We start from the raw sequence: 21,018 nt of genomic DNA, 5'->3' as shown, positions 1-21,018 counted from the left end.
CTGTAGCCTAATAAACTGCATGGTTTCTCAAGTCATAGTGGGAGGACCACACAACATTTCATGTGACTCCAAGTTAACTAAGAAGTGGTTGTTATCATTAAGGAGTTTCCACAGCTATTTCTCGCTTAGACATTTTTACTGACACAAATATACAAACAAATTGTCAAACGAAGTAACAAATAGTCTGTCGGCATTTATAAAAGTGTACAGGCATATCCTGTTTCCGTCAGCCCAGTCATTACTTCTAAAATGGTTGGATCAATATCCACCTTCATGATGTGGATGAAGCTTGATTTGGAATGTCTGAGTAGTTCTATATGATGTCATAATTCACCCCTCTGATAATCAAGTGATATTTGGAATGTCTGAGTAGTTCTATATGATGTCATAATTCACCCCTCTGATAATCAAGTGATATTTGGAATGTCTGAGTAGTTCTATATGATGTCATAATACACCCCTCTGATAGTTTCCCACTCTGATGATTTATATCTGACAGAGGGGCTTTAAATGAATAGTATGGTGACATCTTAGTGGGGCTTGAAGTAAATAGGATTATTAATCATAAACTCCTATAGCAGCAATACAATGCAGCTTTGACATCAAGAAGAGAATGGGCTGATGGGTGGTGGTGCTACTCTATAGGTAAGGCTGTCCAATATGAATGTTCAATACACACAATAGGTTGGTTATGGAGGGTGATGTATCACATTCAATGTCCTGCAATAAGAGCTAAGAGACTAATATTTGTGTAAACTATACATAGTTGTGTTCTGTGGTTGTCACTGAGTTGGCTGATATCCCATTTTATGGGGTCACTCCACAGTTAAGGCTGTACAGTGCCTATACAAAGTCTACACTTTGCTCCTTTCATATTTATTTTGATCCTGATAAACTCCCCAGTCCCTGCCAGTGACAAGCATACCCATAACATGATGCTGCCACCACAATACTTAATGTGTGGTCTATCTCCAGGTCATCAGACTGTTAAATAGTCCCCTCTAGCCGGCCTCTGCCCAGTACCCTGCCCTGAACTTAGTCACTGTTACTAGCCGTCTACCACCCAGTACTCCACCCTGTATTCTAGTCAAGGCTCATCCTATATAACTACTACTGTACACACCTTTTATATTCATATACGGTCCATAATGTACACACCGTCATAGACATTGTAAACCAACTGTATATATTTATATTCCAGACTCTGACATTCCTCGTTCTACCATTTCTATGTTTCTAAATCCTTAAAATAAATTGTAGGGAAAATCAGTAGGTCAAACAAATGACTATTTCTAAACAAAGATAATAGACAAGTCGAATGGGGAGGTTTCTTAAACTATCTTTACTTACTCGGTGAAGAGACTCCAGGGACGGTGATGAAGGCTGTAGGAATGAAGATCAGACAGTGAAGAGACTCCAGGGACGGTGATGAAGGCTGTAGGAATGAAGATCAGACAGTGAAGAGACGGTGATGAAGGCTGTAGGAATGAAGATCAGACAGTGAAGAGACTCCAGGGACGGAGATGAAGGCTGTAGGAATGAAGATCAGACAGTGAAGAGACTCCAGGGACGGAGATGAAGGCTGTAGAAATGAAGATCAGACAGTGAAGAGACTCCAGGGACGGTGATGAAGACTGTAGGAATGAAGATCAGACAGCAATTCTGGTCCTGTGGGTGAGTGGTCGATGCACCCAATGATTGTGAGGAAGCAATGTGGGGAACAGGCTCCTTTCTACTACCATTCTGGGGTCTGGATGCATGCCAACAAAGACTACAACTGCTTCAAACAATGGGAGTGGCTACCATTGACCATCACACTTTCTTTCATAACCAGGAAGCCCATGTTGAGTCAGCAGTGTTCCCACCATGGAAGAGGGAGCAGGATGCCTTCATCCAGTCTCTCAGAAAACCATGTTGAGCCATCAGTGTTCTCACTATGGAAGAGGGAGCAGGAAGACGTCATCCAGGGACAAGGACAAAGGTGCAGCACTGGTGTTAGTAGCTGATGACAGAAGTGACAGCCTGGACACACAGCAAAGTTTGACGCGATCAGTGTTGTTGAGCAGAGAATCAACCAGATTGATTCACAGTCAGTGTTGTTGAGCAGAGAATCAACCAGAGAATCAACCAGATTGATTCACAGTCAGTGTTGTTGAGCAGAGAATCAACCAGATTGATTCACAGTCAGTGTTGTTGAGCAGAGAATCAACCAGAGAATCAACCAGATTGATTCACAGTCAGTGTTGTTGAGCAGAGAATCAACCAGATTGATTCACAGTCAGTGTTGTTGAGCAGAGAATCAACCAGAGAATCAACCAGATTGATTCACAGTCAGTGTTGTTGAGCAAAGAATCAACCAGAGAATCAACCAGATTGATTCACAGTCAGTGTTGTTGAGCAGAGAATCAACCAGAGAATCAACCAGATTGATTCACAGTCAGTGTTGTTGAGCAGAGAATCAACCAGAGAATCAACCAGATTGATTTACAGTCAGTGTTGTTGAGCAGAGAATCAACCAGAGAATCAACCAGAGAATCAACCAGAGAATCAACCAGATTGATTCACAGTCAGTGTTGTTGAGCAGAGAATCAACCAGAGAATCAACCAGATTGATTCACAGTCAGTGTTGTTGAGCAAAGAATCAACCAGAGAATCAACCAGATTGATTCACAGTCAGTGTTGTTGAGCAGAGAATCAACCAGAGAATCAACCAGATTGATTCACAGTCAGTGTTGTTGAGCAGAGAATCAACCAGAGAATCAACCAGATTGATTTACAGTCACTGTTGTTGAGCAGAGAATCAACCAGGTTGTTGAAGTTATTCAGGTACATAATACATTTGATTTGTTTAATTCTGTTTTATTCAATTAGAATAATTTACTCTGAATGAGAACAATCACATCTGTGAGCGTTATGCATTATAACATCGATTGACTAAATGATGACGTTGACAGATTTGTAGTAAAACCAGGGTTGGAGTCAAATCCATTTCATTTCCAGTCAATTCAGAAAGTAAACCAAATTCCACATTTTCCTCATTGAAAACCATAGAAGAGAATTGGGAATTTTCAGTTTACTTCCTGAATTTATTGGAATATTCTAAAATTGATTCAATTGGGAGGTTTTCCTCATGAATCTGCACAACAACACCCTATAATGACGAAGCAAAAACAGGATTAGAAATGTATGCAAATGCATTTTAAAATTAAAACTGAAATATCACATTTAAATAAGTATTCAGAACCTTTACTCAGTGCTTTGTTGATGCACCTTTGGCAGTGATTATAGCCTCAAGCCGCCTTGGGTATGACACTACAATCTTGGCACCCCTGTATTTGTGGAGTTTCTCCCATTCTTCTCTGCAGATCCTCTCAAGATCTGTCAGGTTGGATGGAGAGCGTCGCTGTGCAGCTATTTTCAGGATTTCTTCTGAGTTGTTCGGTCGGATTAAAATCCGGATTCTGGCAGGGCCACTCAAGGACAATCAGACTTGTCCCAAAGCCACATCTATGTTGTCTTCGCTGTGTGCTTAGGGTCTTTGTCCTGTTGGAAGATGAACCTTTGCCCCAGTCTGAGGTCCTGAGTGCTCTTGAGCAGGTTTTCATCAATTATCTCTCTGTACTTTGCTCCGTTCATCTTTCCCTCAATCCTGACTAGTCTCCCAGTCCCTGCCGCTGAAAAACATCCCCACACCATGATGCTGCCACCACCACGCTTCACCGTAGGAATCGTGCCAGGTTTCTTCCAGACCTGACGCTTGGCATTCAGGCCAAAGAGTTTAATCTTGGTTTCATCAGATCAGAGACTCACGTCTGTAGCCATCAATTGCTTTGAAAGGCTGGTCATGGCTCACACCCCACCATTATCCAAGAAACCCTGGACCCACTCTAATTTGCATACCGCCCCAACAGATCCACAAATGATGCAATCTCTATTGCACTCAACACTGCCCTTTCACATCTGGACAAAAGGAATACCTATGTACAGTCGTGGCCAAACTTTTTGAGAATGATACAAATATATATGTTCACAAAGTCTGCTGCTTCTGTTTGTATGACGGCAATTTGAAGATACTCCAGAATCTTATGAAGAGTGATCAGATGAATTGCAATTAATTGCAAAGTCCCTCTTTGCCATTCAAATGAACTGAATCCCCCAAAAACATTTCCACTGCATTTCAGCCCTGCCACAAAAGGACCAGCTGACATCATGTCAGTGATTCTCTCGTTAACACAGGTGTGAGTGTTGACGAGGACAAAGCTGGAGATCACACTGTCATGCTGATTGAGTTCGAATTTTGTATTTTGTATTTTATTTTTTACCTTTATTTAACTGGTTAAGAACAAATTATTCCAGAATAACAGACTGGAAGCTTCAAAAGGAGGGTGGTGCTTTGAATCATTGTTCTTCCTCTGTCAACGATGGTTACCTGCAAGGAAACACGTGCCGTCATCATTGCTTTGCACAAAAAGGGCTTCACAGGCAAGGATATTGCTGTCAGTAAGATTGCACCTAAATCAACCATTTATCGGATCATCAAGAACTTCAAGGAGAGCGTTTCAATTGTTGTGAAGAAGGCTTCAGGGCGCCCAAGAAAGTCCAGCAAGCGCCAGGACCGTCTCCTAAAGTTGATTCAGCTGTGGGATCGGGGCAACATCAGTACAGAGCTTGCTCAGGAATGGCAGCAGGCAGGTGTGTGGGCAGCAGGCAGGTGTGAGTGCATCTGCACGCACAGTGAGGGGAAAACTTTTGGAGGATGGCCTGTTGTCAAGAAGGGCAGCAAAGAAGCCCCTTCTCTCCAGGAAAAACATCAGGGACAGACTGATGTTTTGCAAAAGGTACAGGGATTGGACTGCTGAGGACTGGGGTAAAGTCATTTTCTCTCATGAATCCCATTTACGATTCTTTGGGGCATCCGGAAAAAAGCTTGTCCGGAGAAGGCAAGGTGAGCGCTACCATCAGTCCTGTGTCATGCCAACAGTAAAGCATCCTGAGACCATTCAAGTGTGGGGTTGCATCTCAGCCAAGGGTGTGGGCTCACTCAAAAAAAATTCTCAGAACACAGCCATGAATAAAGAATGGTACCAACACATCCTCCGAGAGCAACTTCTCCCAACCATCCAGGAACAGTTTGGTGATGAACAATGGCTTTTCCAGCATGATGGAGCACCTTGCCATAAGGCAAAAGTGATATCTAAGTGGCTCGGGGAACAAAACATTGATATTTTGGGTCCATGGTCAGGAAACTCCCCAGACCGTAATTGAGCATTGGTGTTCAATCCTCAAGAGGCGGGTGGACAAACGAAAACCCACAAATTCTGACAAACTCCAAGCATTGATTATGCAAGAATGGGCTGCCATCAGTCAGGATGTGGCCCAGAAGTTAATTGACAGCATGCTGTTATGGGTGTAAGATGGCACAGTGATGCCATCTGTTGGTAAATGTTCATTACTGCAACTCTTGTGTTTTACCGGGGTGCTTGAGATACCCGGATGTGTTGTGATGTACTGAACAAGACTGGTTACTCGCATCAATGCCTCTGTCTCGTCATTTAGCATTCAAACACATGCCAGGGTGGATTGCAGAGGTCTTGAAAAAGAAGGGTCAACACTGCAAATATTGACTCTTTGCATCAACTTCATGTAATTGTCAATAAAAGCCTTTGACACTTATGAAATGCTTGTAATTATACTTCAGTATTCCATAGTAACATCTGACAAAAATATCTAAAGACACTGAAGCAGCAAACTTTGTGGAAATTAATATTTGTGTCATTCTCAAAACTTTTGGCCATGACTGTAGAGGCGGCAGGTGGTTAGAAAATTGTGCCAGTAACCGTAAAGGTGCTAGATCGAATCTCTGAGCTAACAAGGTAAAAATCTGTCTTTCTACCCGTGAACATGACAGTTATGTTACGGCTTCTAGGAATGGTGGGAATGGTGGGTGGAGGAGTCAAGCGCAGAGAGCAGGTTAGTTCCGAACGTGGATCTTTATTCCAAAGACAGCGAAAACGGACATGCAAAACACAAGGGCGCATGAAACAACCCGTCCAAACAAACAGGACTAAACTGTCCGGAAAAATAGAGACCACAAAATAAACCAACACCATAAAACAGAGAACAAGCCCGCACAATAGCCAGCAGGCCTAGTGCCCTTAAATAGCCTACAAACAAAACTAAACTCAAAACAGGTGTTACCAATTAGACCCAACTAACAGAAACAAAAAGGAAAGGGAATCGATGGCAGCTAGTAGGCTGCCGAGCGCCGCCCGAACAGGAAGAGGCACCATCTTCGACGTGATTCGTGACAAGTTAACCCACTTTCATAGGCTGTCATTGTAAATAAGAATTTGTTCTTTAACTGACTTGCCTAGATAAAAAATAAAAAAGGTGAGAATGCTATTCAATGACTACAGCTCCGCTTTCAACACCATAGTGCCCTCAAAGCTCATCTCTAAGCTTAGGAACCTGGTAACTGGATCCTGGACTTCCTGACGGGCCACCCCCAGGTGGTAGGAGTAAGTAACAACACATCTGCCACGCTGATCCTCATCACAGGGGGCCCCTCAGGGGTGCATGCTCAGCCCCCTCCTGTACTCCCTGTTCACTCATGACTGCATGGCCAGACACGACTCCCACACCATCATTAAGTTCGCTGATGACACAACAGTGTCATCAGGCCTGATCACTGACAACAACAAAGCATAGCCTCCACATTGACACTGTACTGGTACCCCCTGTATATAGCCTCCACATTGACTCTCTACTGGTATCTCCTATATATAGCCTTCACATTGACCCTGTACTGGTACCTCCTATATATAGCCTCCACATTGACTCTACTGGTATCTCCTGTACATAGCCTCCACATTGACTCTGTACTGGTACCCCCCGTATATAGCCTTCACATTGACTCTGTACTGGTACCCCCTGTATATAGCCTCCACATTAACTCTGTACTGGTACCTCCTGTATATAGCCTCCACATTGACTCTGTACTGGTACCCCCTGTATATAGTCTCCACATTGACTCTGTACTGGTACCTCCTGTATGTAGTCTCCACATTGACTCTGTACTGGTACCCCCTGTATATAGCCTCCACATTGACTCTGTACTGGTACCCCCTGTATATAGCCTCCACATTAACTCTGTACTGGTACCTCCTGTATATAGTCTCCACATTGACTATGTACTGGTACCCCTGTATACAGCCTCCACATTGACTATGTACTGGTACCTCCTGTATATAGCCTCCACATTGACTCTGTACTGGTACCCCCTGTATATAGCCTCCACATTGACTATGTACTGGTACCTCCTGTATATAGCCTCCACATTGACTCTCTACTGGTATCTCCTATATATAGCCTCCACATTAACTCTGTACTGGTACCTCCTGTATATAGCCTCCACATTGACTCTGTACTGGTACCCCCTGTATATAGCCTCCACATTGACTATGTACTGGTACCTCCTGTATACAGCCTCCACATTGACTATGTACTGGTACCTCCTGTATATAGCCTCCACATTGACTCTCTACTGGTATCTCCTATATATAGCCTCCACATTAACTCTGTACTGGTACCTCCTGTATATAGCCTCCACATTGACTCTGTACTGGTACCCCCTGTATACAGCCTCCACATTGACTATGTACTGGTACCTCCTGTATATAGCCTCCACATTGACTCTGTACTGGTACCCCCTGTATACAGCCTCCACATTGACTATGTACTGGTACCTCCTGTATATAGCCTCCACATTAACTCTGTACTGGTACCTCCTGTATATAGCCTCCACATTGACTCTGTACTGGTACCCCCTGTATATAGCCTCCACATTGACTCTGTACTGGTACCCCCTGTATATAGCCTCCACATTGACTCTGTACTGGTACCCCCTGTATATAGCCTCCACATTGACTCTGTACTGGTACCCCCTGTATATAGCCTCCACATTGACTCTGTACTGGTACCCCCTGTATATAGCCTCCACATTGACTCTGTACTGGTACCCCCTGTATATAGCCTCCACATTGACTCTGTACTGGTACCCCCTGTATATAGCCTCCACATTGACTCTGTACTGGTACCCCTGTATATAGCCTCCACATTGACTCTGTACTGGTACCCCCTGTATATAGCCTCCACATTGACTCTGTACTGGTACCCCCTGTATATAGCCTCCACATTGACTCTGTACTGGTACCCCCTGTATATAGCCTCCACATTGACTCTGCACTGGTACCCCCTGTATATAGCCTCCACATTGACTCTGTACTGGTACCCCCTGTATATAGCCTCCACATTGACTCTGTACTGGTACCTCCTGTATATAGCCTCCACATTGACTCTGTACTGGTACCTCCTGTATATAGCCTCCACATTGACTCTGTACTGGTACCCCCTGTATATAGCCTCCACATTGACTCTGTACTGGTACCCCCTGTATATAACCTCCACATTGACTCTGTACTGGTACCCCCTGTATATAGCCTCCACATTGACTCTGTACTGGTACCCCTGTATACAGCCTCCACATTGACTCTGTACTGGTACCTCCTGTATACAGCCTCCACATTGACTCTGTACTAGTACCCCCTGTATATAGCCTCCACATTAACTCTGTACTGGTACCTCCTGTATATAGCCTCCACATTGACTCTGTATTTTGTCTCGTTATTGTTTTTTTATTGTGTTACTTTTTTTAATTTAGGAAGTATTTTCTTAACCCTTATTTTTCTTAACTACATTGTTGGTTAAGGGCTTGTCAGTAAGCATTACACCTGTTGTATTCAGCGCATGTGACAAATAATATTTGATTTTAACTAAATGTGGAGTAGAGTTCGACCGATTATGATTTTTCAACGCTGATACCGATTATTAGAGCGATTAATTGGACTATTTTTTTGTTTGTTTTTCTAATAATGACAATTACAACAATACTGAATGAACACTTATTTAACTTAATATAATACATCAATAAAAATCTATTTAGCCTCAAATAAATTATGAAACATGTTCAATTTGGTTTAAATAATGCAAAAACAAAGTGTCGGAGAAGTAAATAAATGGCAATATGTGCCATGTAAAAAAGCTAACGTTTGAGTTCCTTGCACAGAACATGAGGACATATGAAAGCTGGTGGTTCCTTTTAACAGAAGACTTCAATATTCCCAGGTAAGAGGTTTTCGGTTGGAGTTAATATAGTATTTATAGAACTATTTCTCTCTATACCATTTGTATTTCATATACCTTTGACTATTGGATGTTCTTATAGGCACTCTAGTATTGCCAGTGTAACAGTATAGCTTCCGTCCCTCTCCTCGCCCCTACCTGGGCTCGAACCAGGAACACATCGACAACAGCCACACTCGAAGCAGCGTTACCCATCGCTCCACAAAAGCCGCAGGCCCTTGCAGAGCAAGGGGAACAACTACTCCAAGTCTCAGAGTGAGTGACGTTTGAAACGCTATTAGCGTGCGCCCGCTAACTAGCTAGCCATTTCACATTGGTTACACCAGCCATTAGGCTGATAGGCATGAAGTCATAAACAGCGCTGTGCTTGCGAAGAGCTGCTGGCAAAACGCACGAAAGTGCTGTTTGAATGAATGCTTACGAGCCTGCTGCTGCCTACAATCGCTCAGTCAGACTGCTCTATCAGATCATAGACTTAATTATAACATAAACACAGAAATACGAGCCTTTGGTCATTAATATGGTCGAATACAGAAACTATCATTACGAAAAGAATACGTTTATTATTTCAGTGAAATACGGAACCGTTCGGTATAAATTGTTTATACAAACTTGAAATCGGCCCTAATTAATCGGTCTACGTCTAATATGAAGTACGTCAGTTTCAATGTTACGGTCTTTGATTCAATTATATTTTTGAAACTCAGACTGTGTGTGTTTATCTGCGTCATTCCTTGATCATTCCTTGTGGTCCTGTAGCTCAGTTGGTGGAGTATAGTGCTTGTTAAACCAGGGTAGTGGGTTTGATTCCTGGGACCATCCATATGTTAATTGTTTGCAAACATGACTGCAAATCCCTTTCGATAAAAGTGTCTGCTAAATGGCAGATATATCCACTGATTATACCAAACATTTCGAACACCTTCCTAATATGAAGTTGGACCCTCCTCTTTCTCCCTCAGATTAGCCTCAATTCGTCGGGGCATGGACTCTACAAGGTGTCGAAAGCTTTCCACAGGGATGCTGGCCCATGTTGACTCCAATGCTTCCCACACAAGTTGGCTGGATGTCCTTTGCGTGCAGGGGAGGCTCCTCGGAGGAGGAAGGGGATGCTCCTCAGAGGAGGAAGGGGACGCTCCTGAGAGGAGGAAGGGGAGGCTCCTCAGAGGAGGAAGTGGAGGCTCCTGAGAGGAGGAAGGGGAGGACCCTCCTCAGTGATTTTCATAAAAATAAAAATGATAAAACATGTAAAAAAGTTTAATCCTTTTTAGATATTAGAAATTACGGTACGTTCTTTCCAATACAAAAGTGTAGTGTATTGTGTATTGTTTCCAAACTGCGTTACCCACTCCAGACAGCAGATGGCGATGAGCGTCTTTCAGGTGATGATTCTTCCGTGACGTATAATGGACTGGACGGACGCTTCTTCAGGAACAACGACGCGGCTACTCTTTCAACCACCTCGGTAGCTTGCTAGCCAACATAAAAGTGAAAGATTGACGATTTAGACCATCTTAATGTACATTATCTAATCTCAGTGTTTTAAACACAGTTCTGTTGACGTATTAACTGGTTAACTGTAACCTCATTTGCAAACTTGATAAAGATTGATGCTGAGCCGAGCACGAGGCTAGTCGCTAATGCTAACTAGCTAGCTAACATCCCTGACCATGAGTTCATTAAAGTACTCATCCCCTGCTATAGAAGAGGAGGTCTGCTGTTTGCAGAAAGAAGCTCTGGCAATGAACATTGAAGAAGAGGAGGATGTTACAGTGAAAGAAGAGAAAGAACCTTTTAGAATGAAAAAGGAGGAAGATGAGACTGTTATAGTGAAGGAAGAAGATGCTGTTATAGTGAAAGAACATTTCAGAATGAAAAAGGAGGAAGAGGAGACTGTTATAGTGAAGGAAGAAGATGCTGTTATAGTGGAAGAACATTTCAGAATGAAAAAGGAGGAAGAGGAGGCTGTTATAGTGATAGAAGAGAATGAACCTTTTAGAGAGGAAGAGGATGCTGTCTCAATAAAGGTGAAGGAGGAAGACGTTTTGGGAGTGAAAGAGGAGGAGACAGAATATCCGATTATCATCAGTGAGTACTGTCTTAAAAACAGGGGCACAAACTATGCAGTTGTTGAACTAATGTGTGGTTTTTAAGGGGCATTCTACTGAAGTTCTACACTTGAATATGTTGTTCAGTACTGTAGGAATTGTTAAAGGGTCAATCTGCCATTGGTTCATATATTTTAGGGACTTTTCAATTAGATGTATTGAATTCTCCATGTTGTCTATATTAAAGTTCCCCTCATCTAGTATAACAGGCTTTTAAAATTCAATATTGAAGCATATGTTCTACTTAAAATATCAAAGGGAGTTTACTACTCATTTTGATGTTCTCGTTCACACAGGAGAGAGACATGACTATGGTGGATCCTCTGGGGAGCCTCAACAACATCCTGATGCTGACGAGGCAGAGAAGAGTCTCTCCAGATCAGAACACCAGATGGTACAGCTTGGTCTGGTCTAGCATACAGCTTGGTTTGGTCTAGCATACAGCTTGATCTGGTCTAGCATACAGCTTGGTCTGGTCTAGCATACAGCTTGCTCTATCTGGGTCTGGGCTGGGTTTCTGTAAAGCACATAATGACATGTGTCTGTGTCCCCTCTTTATGGTTACTAGGACAATGCTAGCCCTTCCTCCCTCCCGGAGTCCCCGCGTCGTGCCTCTCCCGGTAGCACCTTACTGCTGGGTATGAAGAGGTTGTCTGTGCTGCTGGTGGACTTCAGGAAAAAAATGGGGCTGAGTGGAACTGTGAGAGGAGGAGAAGAGAAGAAAGGATCAGATTTGACTCATCAAAGTAAGTGCTGTAGTTTAGTTTGAACAAATACAATAGATCTGCCCACCGGTATCTGTTACCAGGACAACCAGCAGAGTTCTGTTAGTTGACAGGAAGATAGAGTGGATGTTATGAATATCATAACACTGAAAAAGGATTCTGCCAATGAAAAGAGAGAAACCAATAGACCATATAAAACCTTGATGAAAGTTAGCTTTGGAGAGAATGTTTCAAGATGATCCAATGTAAGGTGCTTGTTTTACAAAAACTTTTCCTTAAAACATTATGGATGTTACATTGCCTGTCCCAGTCAACGCCCCTATTTTTAAAAGACTGTAGAACAGGCAAACTAAACTCAAGACTTTGGTAATTAATTAACTAATACTGGAGGAAAGCTGTGATCAGGCTGCCCACTCAAACGAAAGCTTCAAACTGTAACCAGTGCCGGCAACCTTGTTCAGGTTATCAATCAACCTACCAGGGTAGTGACAAACAGTAGAGGAATGAAATCATCAACATGGTTTGATCATATCTTTACTAATGCTGCAGAAATGGGTTTTAAAGCAGTGTCCAGATCCATCAGATGTAGTGATCACAATATAGGAGCCATGTCTAGGAAAACCACCGTTCCAAAGGCTGGGACTAATATTGTGTACCGTAATTTCCGGACTATAAGCCGCTACTTTATTCCCAACCTTTGAACCTCGCGGTTTATACAATGACGCGGCTAATTTATGGATTTTTCCCGCTTTCACAAGATTCATGCCGCCAAAAAACTGAGCACCGTCACATAATGTGACGTAAATCGAGCGCGCTCAAACTTCCCATCATTCTGATTACGGTAGTAATTTTTGTCACCCTCATCATGGCAAAGACACGGATAAATGCATATGATGCAGCTTTCAAGTTGAAGGCGATCGATCTGGCTGTTGGAAAAGGAAATAGAGCTGCTGCATGGGAGCTTGGCCTTAATGAGTCGATGATAAGACGTTGGAAACAGCAGCGTGAGGAACTGACTCAGTGCAAAAAGACAACAAAAGCTTTCAGAGGGAAGAAAAGCAGATGGCCCAAAGTATTTGCAGCCACTCGACATCAGTGTAAATCGTGCATTTAAGGTGGCGCTCCTTGTTCAGTGGGAGGCTTGGATGACAAGTGGGGAGAAATCCTTCACTAAAATGGGCCGCATGCGAAGAGCAACTTATGGTAAAGTCTGCCAGTGGGTCCTGACAGCGTGGAGCATTGTCAAAAAATCCACTATCATCAACGGGTTTCGAAAGGCTGGACTGCTGCGTGTTGAAGGGGCAGCATGAGCTCAGCGGGGTATTTGCCTCCGGATGAAAGTGACGAGAGCGACAATGAAAACGATCCAACATCGGATGAAGAAATTCTGAGGCTATTCATCTCCGACACCGAAGGAGATGACTTCAGTGGTTTCAGTGCACAGGAGGAGGAAGATAGTGACCAAGTTAATTTGTTTCAATGTACCGGTAAGCACCTGCGGCTTATAGACATGTGCGGCTTATTTATGTACAAAATACAGATTTTTTAATAATTCAGTGGGTGCGGTTTATATTCAAGTGCGCTTAATAGTCCAGCAATTACGGTATAAGAGGTCATACATTTTTTTTGTAGTGATTCCTATGTTGTTGATGTAAATAATATTTGTTGGTCCGTGGTGTGTAATGATGAGCAACCAGACACTGCCCTTGACACGTTTGAAACTGCTTATACCAGCTACTAATAAGCAGCACCCATTAACAAAATGACTGTAAAAATTGTTAAATCCACGTGGATTGATGAGGAATTTAAAAATGGTATGATGAAGAGGGAGGCAAAAGAGATGGCATATAGGTCTGGCTGAATAACTGATTGGCAAACCTATTGCAAATTGAGACATCATTTGACTAAACTGAATAAAAAGAAGAAAGTACACAATGAAACAAAGATAAATGACATGAAGAATGATAGTAAAAAGCTTTGGAGTATCTTCAATGAAATTTTGCGCAAATAAAATCTACAATGACAAGTCACTGGTGTCTGACAACGTGGATGGAAAATTGAGGATAATAGCGGCCGATATTGCCATTCCTATTTGCCTTGTCTTTCTCTCTATACCATTTGTATTTCATATACCTTTGACTATTGGATGTTCTTATAGGCACTCTAGTATTGCCAGTGTAACAGTATAGCTTCCGTCCCTCTCCTCGCCCCTACCTGGGCTCGAACCAGGAACACATCGACAACAGCCACACTCGAAGCAGCGTTACCCATCGCTCCACAAAAGCCGCAGGCCCTTGCAGAGCAAGGGGAACAACTACTCCAAGTCTCAGAGTGAGTGACGTTTGAAACGCTATTAGCGTGCGCCCGCTAACTAGCTAGCCATTTCACATTGGTTACACCAGCCATTAGGCTGATAGGCATGAAGTCATAAACAGCGCTGTGCTTGCGAAGAGCTGCTGGCAAAACGCACGAAAGTGCTGTTTGAATGAATGCTTACGAGCCTGCTGCTGCCTACAATCGCTCAGTCAGACTGCTCTATCAGATCATAGACTTAATTATAACATAAACACAGAAATACGAGCCTTTGGTCATTAATATGGTCGAATACAGAAACTATCATTACGAAAAGAATACGTTTATTATTTCAGTGAAATACGGAACCGTTCGGTATAAATTGTTTATACAAACTTGAAATCGGCCCTAATTAATCGGTCTACGTCTAATATGAAGTACGTCAGTTTCAATGTTACGGTCTTTGATTCAATTATATTTTTGAAACTCAGACTGTGTGTGTTTATCTGCGTCATTCCTTGATCATTCCTTGTGGTCCTGTAGCTCAGTTGGTGGAGTATAGTGCTTGTTAAACCAGGGTAGTGGGTTTGATTCCTGGGACCATCCATATGTTAATTGTTTGCAAACATGACTGCAAATCCCTTTCGATAAAAGTGTCTGCTAAATGGCAGATATATCCACTGATTATACCAAACATTTCGAACACCTTCCTAATATGAAGTTGGACCCTCCTCTTTCTCCCTCAGATTAGCCTCAATTCGTCGGGGCATGGACTCTACAAGGTGTCGAAAGCTTTCCACAGGGATGCTGGCCCATGTTGACTCCAATGCTTCCCACACAAGTTGGCTGGATGTCCTTTGCGTGCAGGGGAGGCTCCTCGGAGGAGGAAGGGGATGCTCCTCAGAGGAGGAAGGGGACGCTCCTGAGAGGAGGAAGGGGAGGCTCCTCAGAGGAGGAAGTGGAGGCTCCTGAGAGGAGGAAGGGGAGGACCCTCCTCAGTGATTTTCATAAAAATAAAAATGATAAAACATGTAAAAAAGTTTAATCCTTTTTAGATATTAGAAATTACGGTACGTTCTTTCCAATACAAAAGTGTAGTGTATTGTGTATTGTTTCCAAACTGCGTTACCCACTCCAGACAGCAGATGGCGATGAGCGTCTTTCAGGTGATGATTCTTCCGTGACGTATAATGGACTGGACGGACGCTTCTTCAGGAACAACGACGCGGCTACTCTTTCAACCACCTCGGTAGCTTGCTAGCCAACATAAAAGTGAAAGATTGACGATTTAGACCATCTTAATGTACATTATCTAATCTCAGTGTTTTAAACACAGTTCTGTTGACGTATTAACTGGTTAACTGTAACCTCATTTGCAAACTTGATAAAGATTGATGCTGAGCCGAGCACGAGGCTAGTCGCTAATGCTAACTAGCTAGCTAACATCCCTGACCATGAGTTCATTAAAGTACTCATCCCCTGCTATAGAAGAGGAGGTCTGCTGTTTGCAGAAAGAAGCTCTGGCAATGAACATTGAAGAAGAGGAGGATGTTACAGTGAAAGAAGAGAAAGAACCTTTTAGAATGAAAAAGGAGGAAGATGAGACTGTTATAGTGAAGGAAGAAGATGCTGTTATAGTGAAAGAACATTTCAGAATGAAAAAGGAGGAAGAGGAGACTGTTATAGTGAAGGAAGAAGATGCTGTTATAGTGGAAGAACATTTCAGAATGAAAAAGGAGGAAGAGGAGGCTGTTATAGTGATAGAAGAGAATGAACCTTTTAGAGAGGAAGAGGATGCTGTCTCAATAAAGGTGAAGGAGGAAGACGTTTTGGGAGTGAAAGAGGAGGAGACAGAATATCCGATTATCATCAGTGAGTACTGTCTTAAAAACAGGGGCACAAACTATGCAGTTGTTGAACTAATGTGTGGTTTTTAAGGGGCATTCTACTGAAGTTCTACACTTGAATATGTTGTTCAGTACTGTAGGAATTGTTAAAGGGTCAATCTGCCATTGGTTCATATATTTTAGGGACTTTTCAATTAGATGTATTGAATTCTCCATGTTGTCTATATTAAAGTTCCCCTCATCTAGTATAACAGGCTTTTAAAATTCAATATTGAAGCATATGTTCTACTTAAAATATCAAAGGGAGTTTACTACTCATTTTGATGTTCTCGTTCACACAGGAGAGAGACATGACTATGGTGGATCCTCTGGGGAGCCTCAACAACATCCTGATGCTGACGAGGCAGAGAAGAGTCTCTCCAGATCAGAACACCAGATGGTACAGCTTGGTCTGGTCTAGCATACAGCTTGGTTTGGTCTAGCATACAGCTTGATCTGGTCTAGCATACAGCTTGGTCTGGTCTAGCATACAGCTTGCTCTATCTGGGTCTGGGCTGGGTTTCTGTAAAGCACATAATGACATGTGTCTGTGTCCCCTCTTTATGGTTACTAGGACAATGCTAGCCCTTCCTCCCTCCCGGAGTCCCCGCGTCGTGCCTCTCCCGGTAGCACCTTACTGCTGGGTATGAAGAGGTTGTCTGTGCTGCTGGTGGACTTCAGGAAAAAAATGGGGCTGAGTGGAACTGTGAGAGGAGGAGAAGAGAAGAAAGGATCAGATTTGACTCATCAAAGTAAGTGCTGTAGTTTAGTTTGAACAAATACAATAGATCTGCCCACCGGTATCTGTTACCAGGACAACCAGCAGAGTTCTGTTAGTTGACAGGAAGATAGAGTGGATGTTATGAATATCATAACACTGAAAAAGGATTCTGCCAATGAAAAGAGAGAAACCAATAGACCATATAAAACCTTGATGAAAGTTAGCTTTGGAGAGAATGTTTCAAGATGATCCAATGTAAGGTGCTTGTTTTACAAAAACTTTTCCTTAAAACATTATGGATGTTACATTGCCTGTCCCAGTCAACGCCCCTATTTTTAAAAGACTGTAGAACAGGCAAACTAAACTCAAGACTTTGGTAATTAATTAACTAATACTGGAGGAAAGCTGTGATCAGGCTGCCCACTCAAACGAAAGCTTCAAACTGTAACCAGTGCCGGCAACCTTGTTCAGGTTATCAATCAACCTACCAGGGTAGTGACAAACAGTAGAGGAATGAAATCATCAACATGGTTTGATCATATCTTTACTAATGCTGCAGAAATGGGTTTTAAAGCAGTGTCCAGATCCATCAGATGTAGTGATCACAATATAGGAGCCATGTCTAGGAAAACCACCGTTCCAAAGGCTGGGACTAATATTGTGTACCGTAATTTCCGGACTATAAGCCGCTACTTTATTCCCAACCTTTGAACCTCGCGGTTTATACAATGACGCGGCTAATTTATGGATTTTTCCCGCTTTCACAAGATTCATGCCGCCAAAAAACTGAGCACCGTCACATAATGTGACGTAAATCGAGCGCGCTCAAACTTCCCATCATTCTGATTACGGTAGTAATTTTTGTCACCCTCATCATGGCAAAGACACGGATAAATGCATATGATGCAGCTTTCAAGTTGAAGGCGATCGATCTGGCTGTTGGAAAAGGAAATAGAGCTGCTGCATGGGAGCTTGGCCTTAATGAGTCGATGATAAGACGTTGGAAACAGCAGCGTGAGGAACTGACTCAGTGCAAAAAGACAACAAAAGCTTTCAGAGGGAAGAAAAGCAGATGGCCCAAAGTATTTGCAGCCACTCGACATCAGTGTAAATCGTGCATTTAAGGTGGCGCTCCTTGTTCAGTGGGAGGCTTGGATGACAAGTGGGGAGAAATCCTTCACTAAAATGGGCCGCATGCGAAGAGCAACTTATGGTAAAGTCTGCCAGTGGGTCCTGACAGCGTGGAGCATTGTCAAAAAATCCACTATCATCAACGGGTTTCGAAAGGCTGGACTGCTGCGTGTTGAAGGGGCAGCATGAGCTCAGCGGGGTATTTGCCTCCGGATGAAAGTGACGAGAGCGACAATGAAAACGATCCAACATCGGATGAAGAAATTCTGAGGCTATTCATCTCCGACACCGAAGGAGATGACTTCAGTGGTTTCAGTGCACAGGAGGAGGAAGATAGTGACCAAGTTAATTTGTTTCAATGTACCGGTAAGCACCTGCGGCTTATAGACATGTGCGGCTTATTTATGTACAAAATACAGATTTTTTAATAATTCAGTGGGTGCGGTTTATATTCAAGTGCGCTTAATAGTCCAGCAATTACGGTATAAGAGGTCATACATTTTTTTTGTAGTGATTCCTATGTTGTTGATGTAAATAATATTTGTTGGTCCGTGGTGTGTAATGATGAGCAACCAGACACTGCCCTTGACACGTTTGAAACTGCTTATACCAGCTACTAATAAGCAGCACCCATTAACAAAATGACTGTAAAAATTGTTAAATCCACGTGGATTGATGAGGAATTTAAAAATGGTATGATGAAGAGGGAGGCAAAAGAGATGGCATATAGGTCTGGCTGAATAACTGATTGGCAAACCTATTGCAAATTGAGACATCATTTGACTAAACTGAATAAAAAGAAGAAAGTACACAATGAAACAAAGATAAATGACATGAAGAATGATAGTAAAAAGCTTTGGAGTATCTTCAATGAAATTTTGCGCAAATAAAATCTACAATGACAAGTCACTGGTGTCTGACAACGTGGATGGAAAATTGAGGATAATAGCGGCCGATATTGCCATTCCTATTTGCCTTGTCTTTATTTTAAGCCTACTAGAAAGTGTGTGCCCTCAGGCCTGGAGGGAAGCTAAAGTCATTCCACTACCCAAGAATAGTAAAGCTCCCTTTACTGGCTTAAATAGCTGACCAATCAGCCTGTTACCAACCCTTACAATTTTGGGAAAAAAATATTTGACCAGATACAATGCTGTTTTACATTAAACAAATATAGACTTTTAGCTTATAGGGAAGTTCATTCAACAAGCACAGCACTTGCAAATGACTGTTTGGCTGAGCGAAATTGATGATAAAAATGGCTTTACACCCCCTGCTATATTGTGGATAAAGAGTTTTTCTTTTAAAATGTAACCTTTATTTAACTAGGCAAGTCAGTTAAGAACAAATTATTATTTTCAATTATTTTTTTCAATTATTTTTTTCAATTACGACAGAGTTTTTTACCTTGTCAACTCGGGGATTCGATCCAGCAATCTTTCGGTTACTGGCCTAAATCTCCAACCACTAGGCTACCTGCCGCCCCAGAGCTACAAAATCAAGTTTGAATCAGGAATTCCCCAGGGCAGCTGTTTGGCACCTACTTTTTTCAATCTTTACCAACAACATGCCAATGACATTTGAGTAAAGCCAGTGAGTCTATGTATGCGGATGACTCAACACTGTACACGTCAGCTACTACAGCGACTGAAATGACTGCAACACTTAACATAGAGCTGCAGTTAGTTTCAGAATGGGTGGCAAGGAATAAGTTAGTCCTAAATATTTCTGATTACCTTAAGTTACATGGCCTACTACGCTAATTCTGTAGCGGTATTGTTAGAGGGGGGTAAATATGAAGATTTTGTTGGTGCGCCAGGCAGGTATTAACCCTAGTTATTGAAGTTAGTTATTACCTATTATAACATTATTATTAATATTAATAAAACCGAAAGGATGAGAGTATAATATATAGAGTAGCGCTTCCAGACACATTCTAAACATTATGGAGACTTAAAGGAGGACTGTAACAGCTAATGATGAAGCATTGTGGAGTCTTAAAGGAGGACTATGGCAGCTAATGATTAAGCATTATGGAGTCTTAAAGGAGGACTGTAGCATCTAATTATGAAACATTATGGAGTCTTAAAGGAGGACTGTAGCATCATGAGGTAATCACCGGGAATTAATTTCAATTAACATGTATGCCTTTTTAGAAGTTAAGTTGTGGAATTTCATTCCTTATAACCTGTTTGGGATAGGGGGCAGTATTTTCACGTCCGGATGAAAAGCGTTCCCAAAGTAAACTACCTGCTACCTGCCCAAGCTAGGATATTCATAGAATTGGTAGGTTTGGATAGAAAACACTCTAAAGTTTCTAAAACTGTTAAAATAATGTCTGTGCGTATAACATAACTTATTTGGCAGGTGAAACCCCGAGGACAAACCATCCAGGAGGAATTTGTTGTTGTTGAGGTGACTCTGTTTTCAAATGGTTTTCTGTGGCACTTGGTTGCAGTTCCTATTGCTTCCACTAGTTGTCAACAGTCTTTAGAAATTGGTTGATGTTTTTCGGTAGAGAAATGAAGAAGTTCGGTTATTCAGAACGAGGGTCCAGCCTAGTGCTCTCTAATGTTTTGATGCGCGCTCCAGGTCACGCACTTCATGTTGTTTTTATCCGGTATTGAACACAGTTTATCCCATCTTAAATTTTCTCTATTATTTACGTTTTAAAATACCTAAAGTTGGATTAGGAAAGTTGTTTGAAATGTTTGGACAGCATTTACAGGTATCGTATTAGATGTTTTGTAGTCATGCTGGGCGAGTTGGAACCAGTGTTTTTTTTAAATCAAACGCGCCAAATAAATGGACATTTTGGAGATATAACAACGGAATTAATCGAACAAAAGGACCATTTGTGATGTTTATGGGACATATTGGAGTGCCAACAGAAGAAGCTCTTCAAAGGTAAGGCACAAATTATATTGTTATTTCTGAGGTTTGTGTCGCGCCTGGCG

General features: G+C 42.2%; 3 protein-coding genes across 3 annotated transcripts in view; 2 read left to right on the top strand and 1 right to left on the bottom strand.

Moving 5' to 3' along the window:
• The window catches only part of LOC139370046 (zinc finger protein 850-like), a 125,531-nt gene that overhangs the window by 41,355 nt on the left and 63,158 nt on the right, over positions 1-21,018 (top strand). The gene's annotated exons all lie outside the window — the stretch shown is intronic.
• Positions 1-21,018, bottom strand: part of LOC139370061 (zinc finger protein 665-like) — a 166,186-nt gene that overhangs the window by 136,141 nt on the left and 9,027 nt on the right. The gene's annotated exons all lie outside the window — the stretch shown is intronic.
• LOC139369976 (uncharacterized) lies at positions 10,872-16,797 on the top strand. The gene is made up of 4 exons (XM_071109259.1): positions 10,872-11,177; positions 15,859-16,026; positions 16,072-16,198; positions 16,787-16,797. The coding sequence occupies exons 1-4, from the start codon at positions 10,872-10,874 to the stop codon at positions 16,795-16,797; spliced, it is 612 nt and encodes a 203-aa protein (XP_070965360.1).

Source organism: Oncorhynchus clarkii, chromosome 17, assembly GCF_045791955.1.
Source record: "Oncorhynchus clarkii lewisi isolate Uvic-CL-2024 chromosome 17, UVic_Ocla_1.0, whole genome shotgun sequence".
Lineage (NCBI taxonomy): Eukaryota > Metazoa > Chordata > Actinopteri > Salmoniformes > Salmonidae > Oncorhynchus > Oncorhynchus clarkii.
The sequence above is the reverse complement of the archived record's forward strand: the minus strand, read 5'-3'. Positions and strand labels throughout refer to the sequence as shown.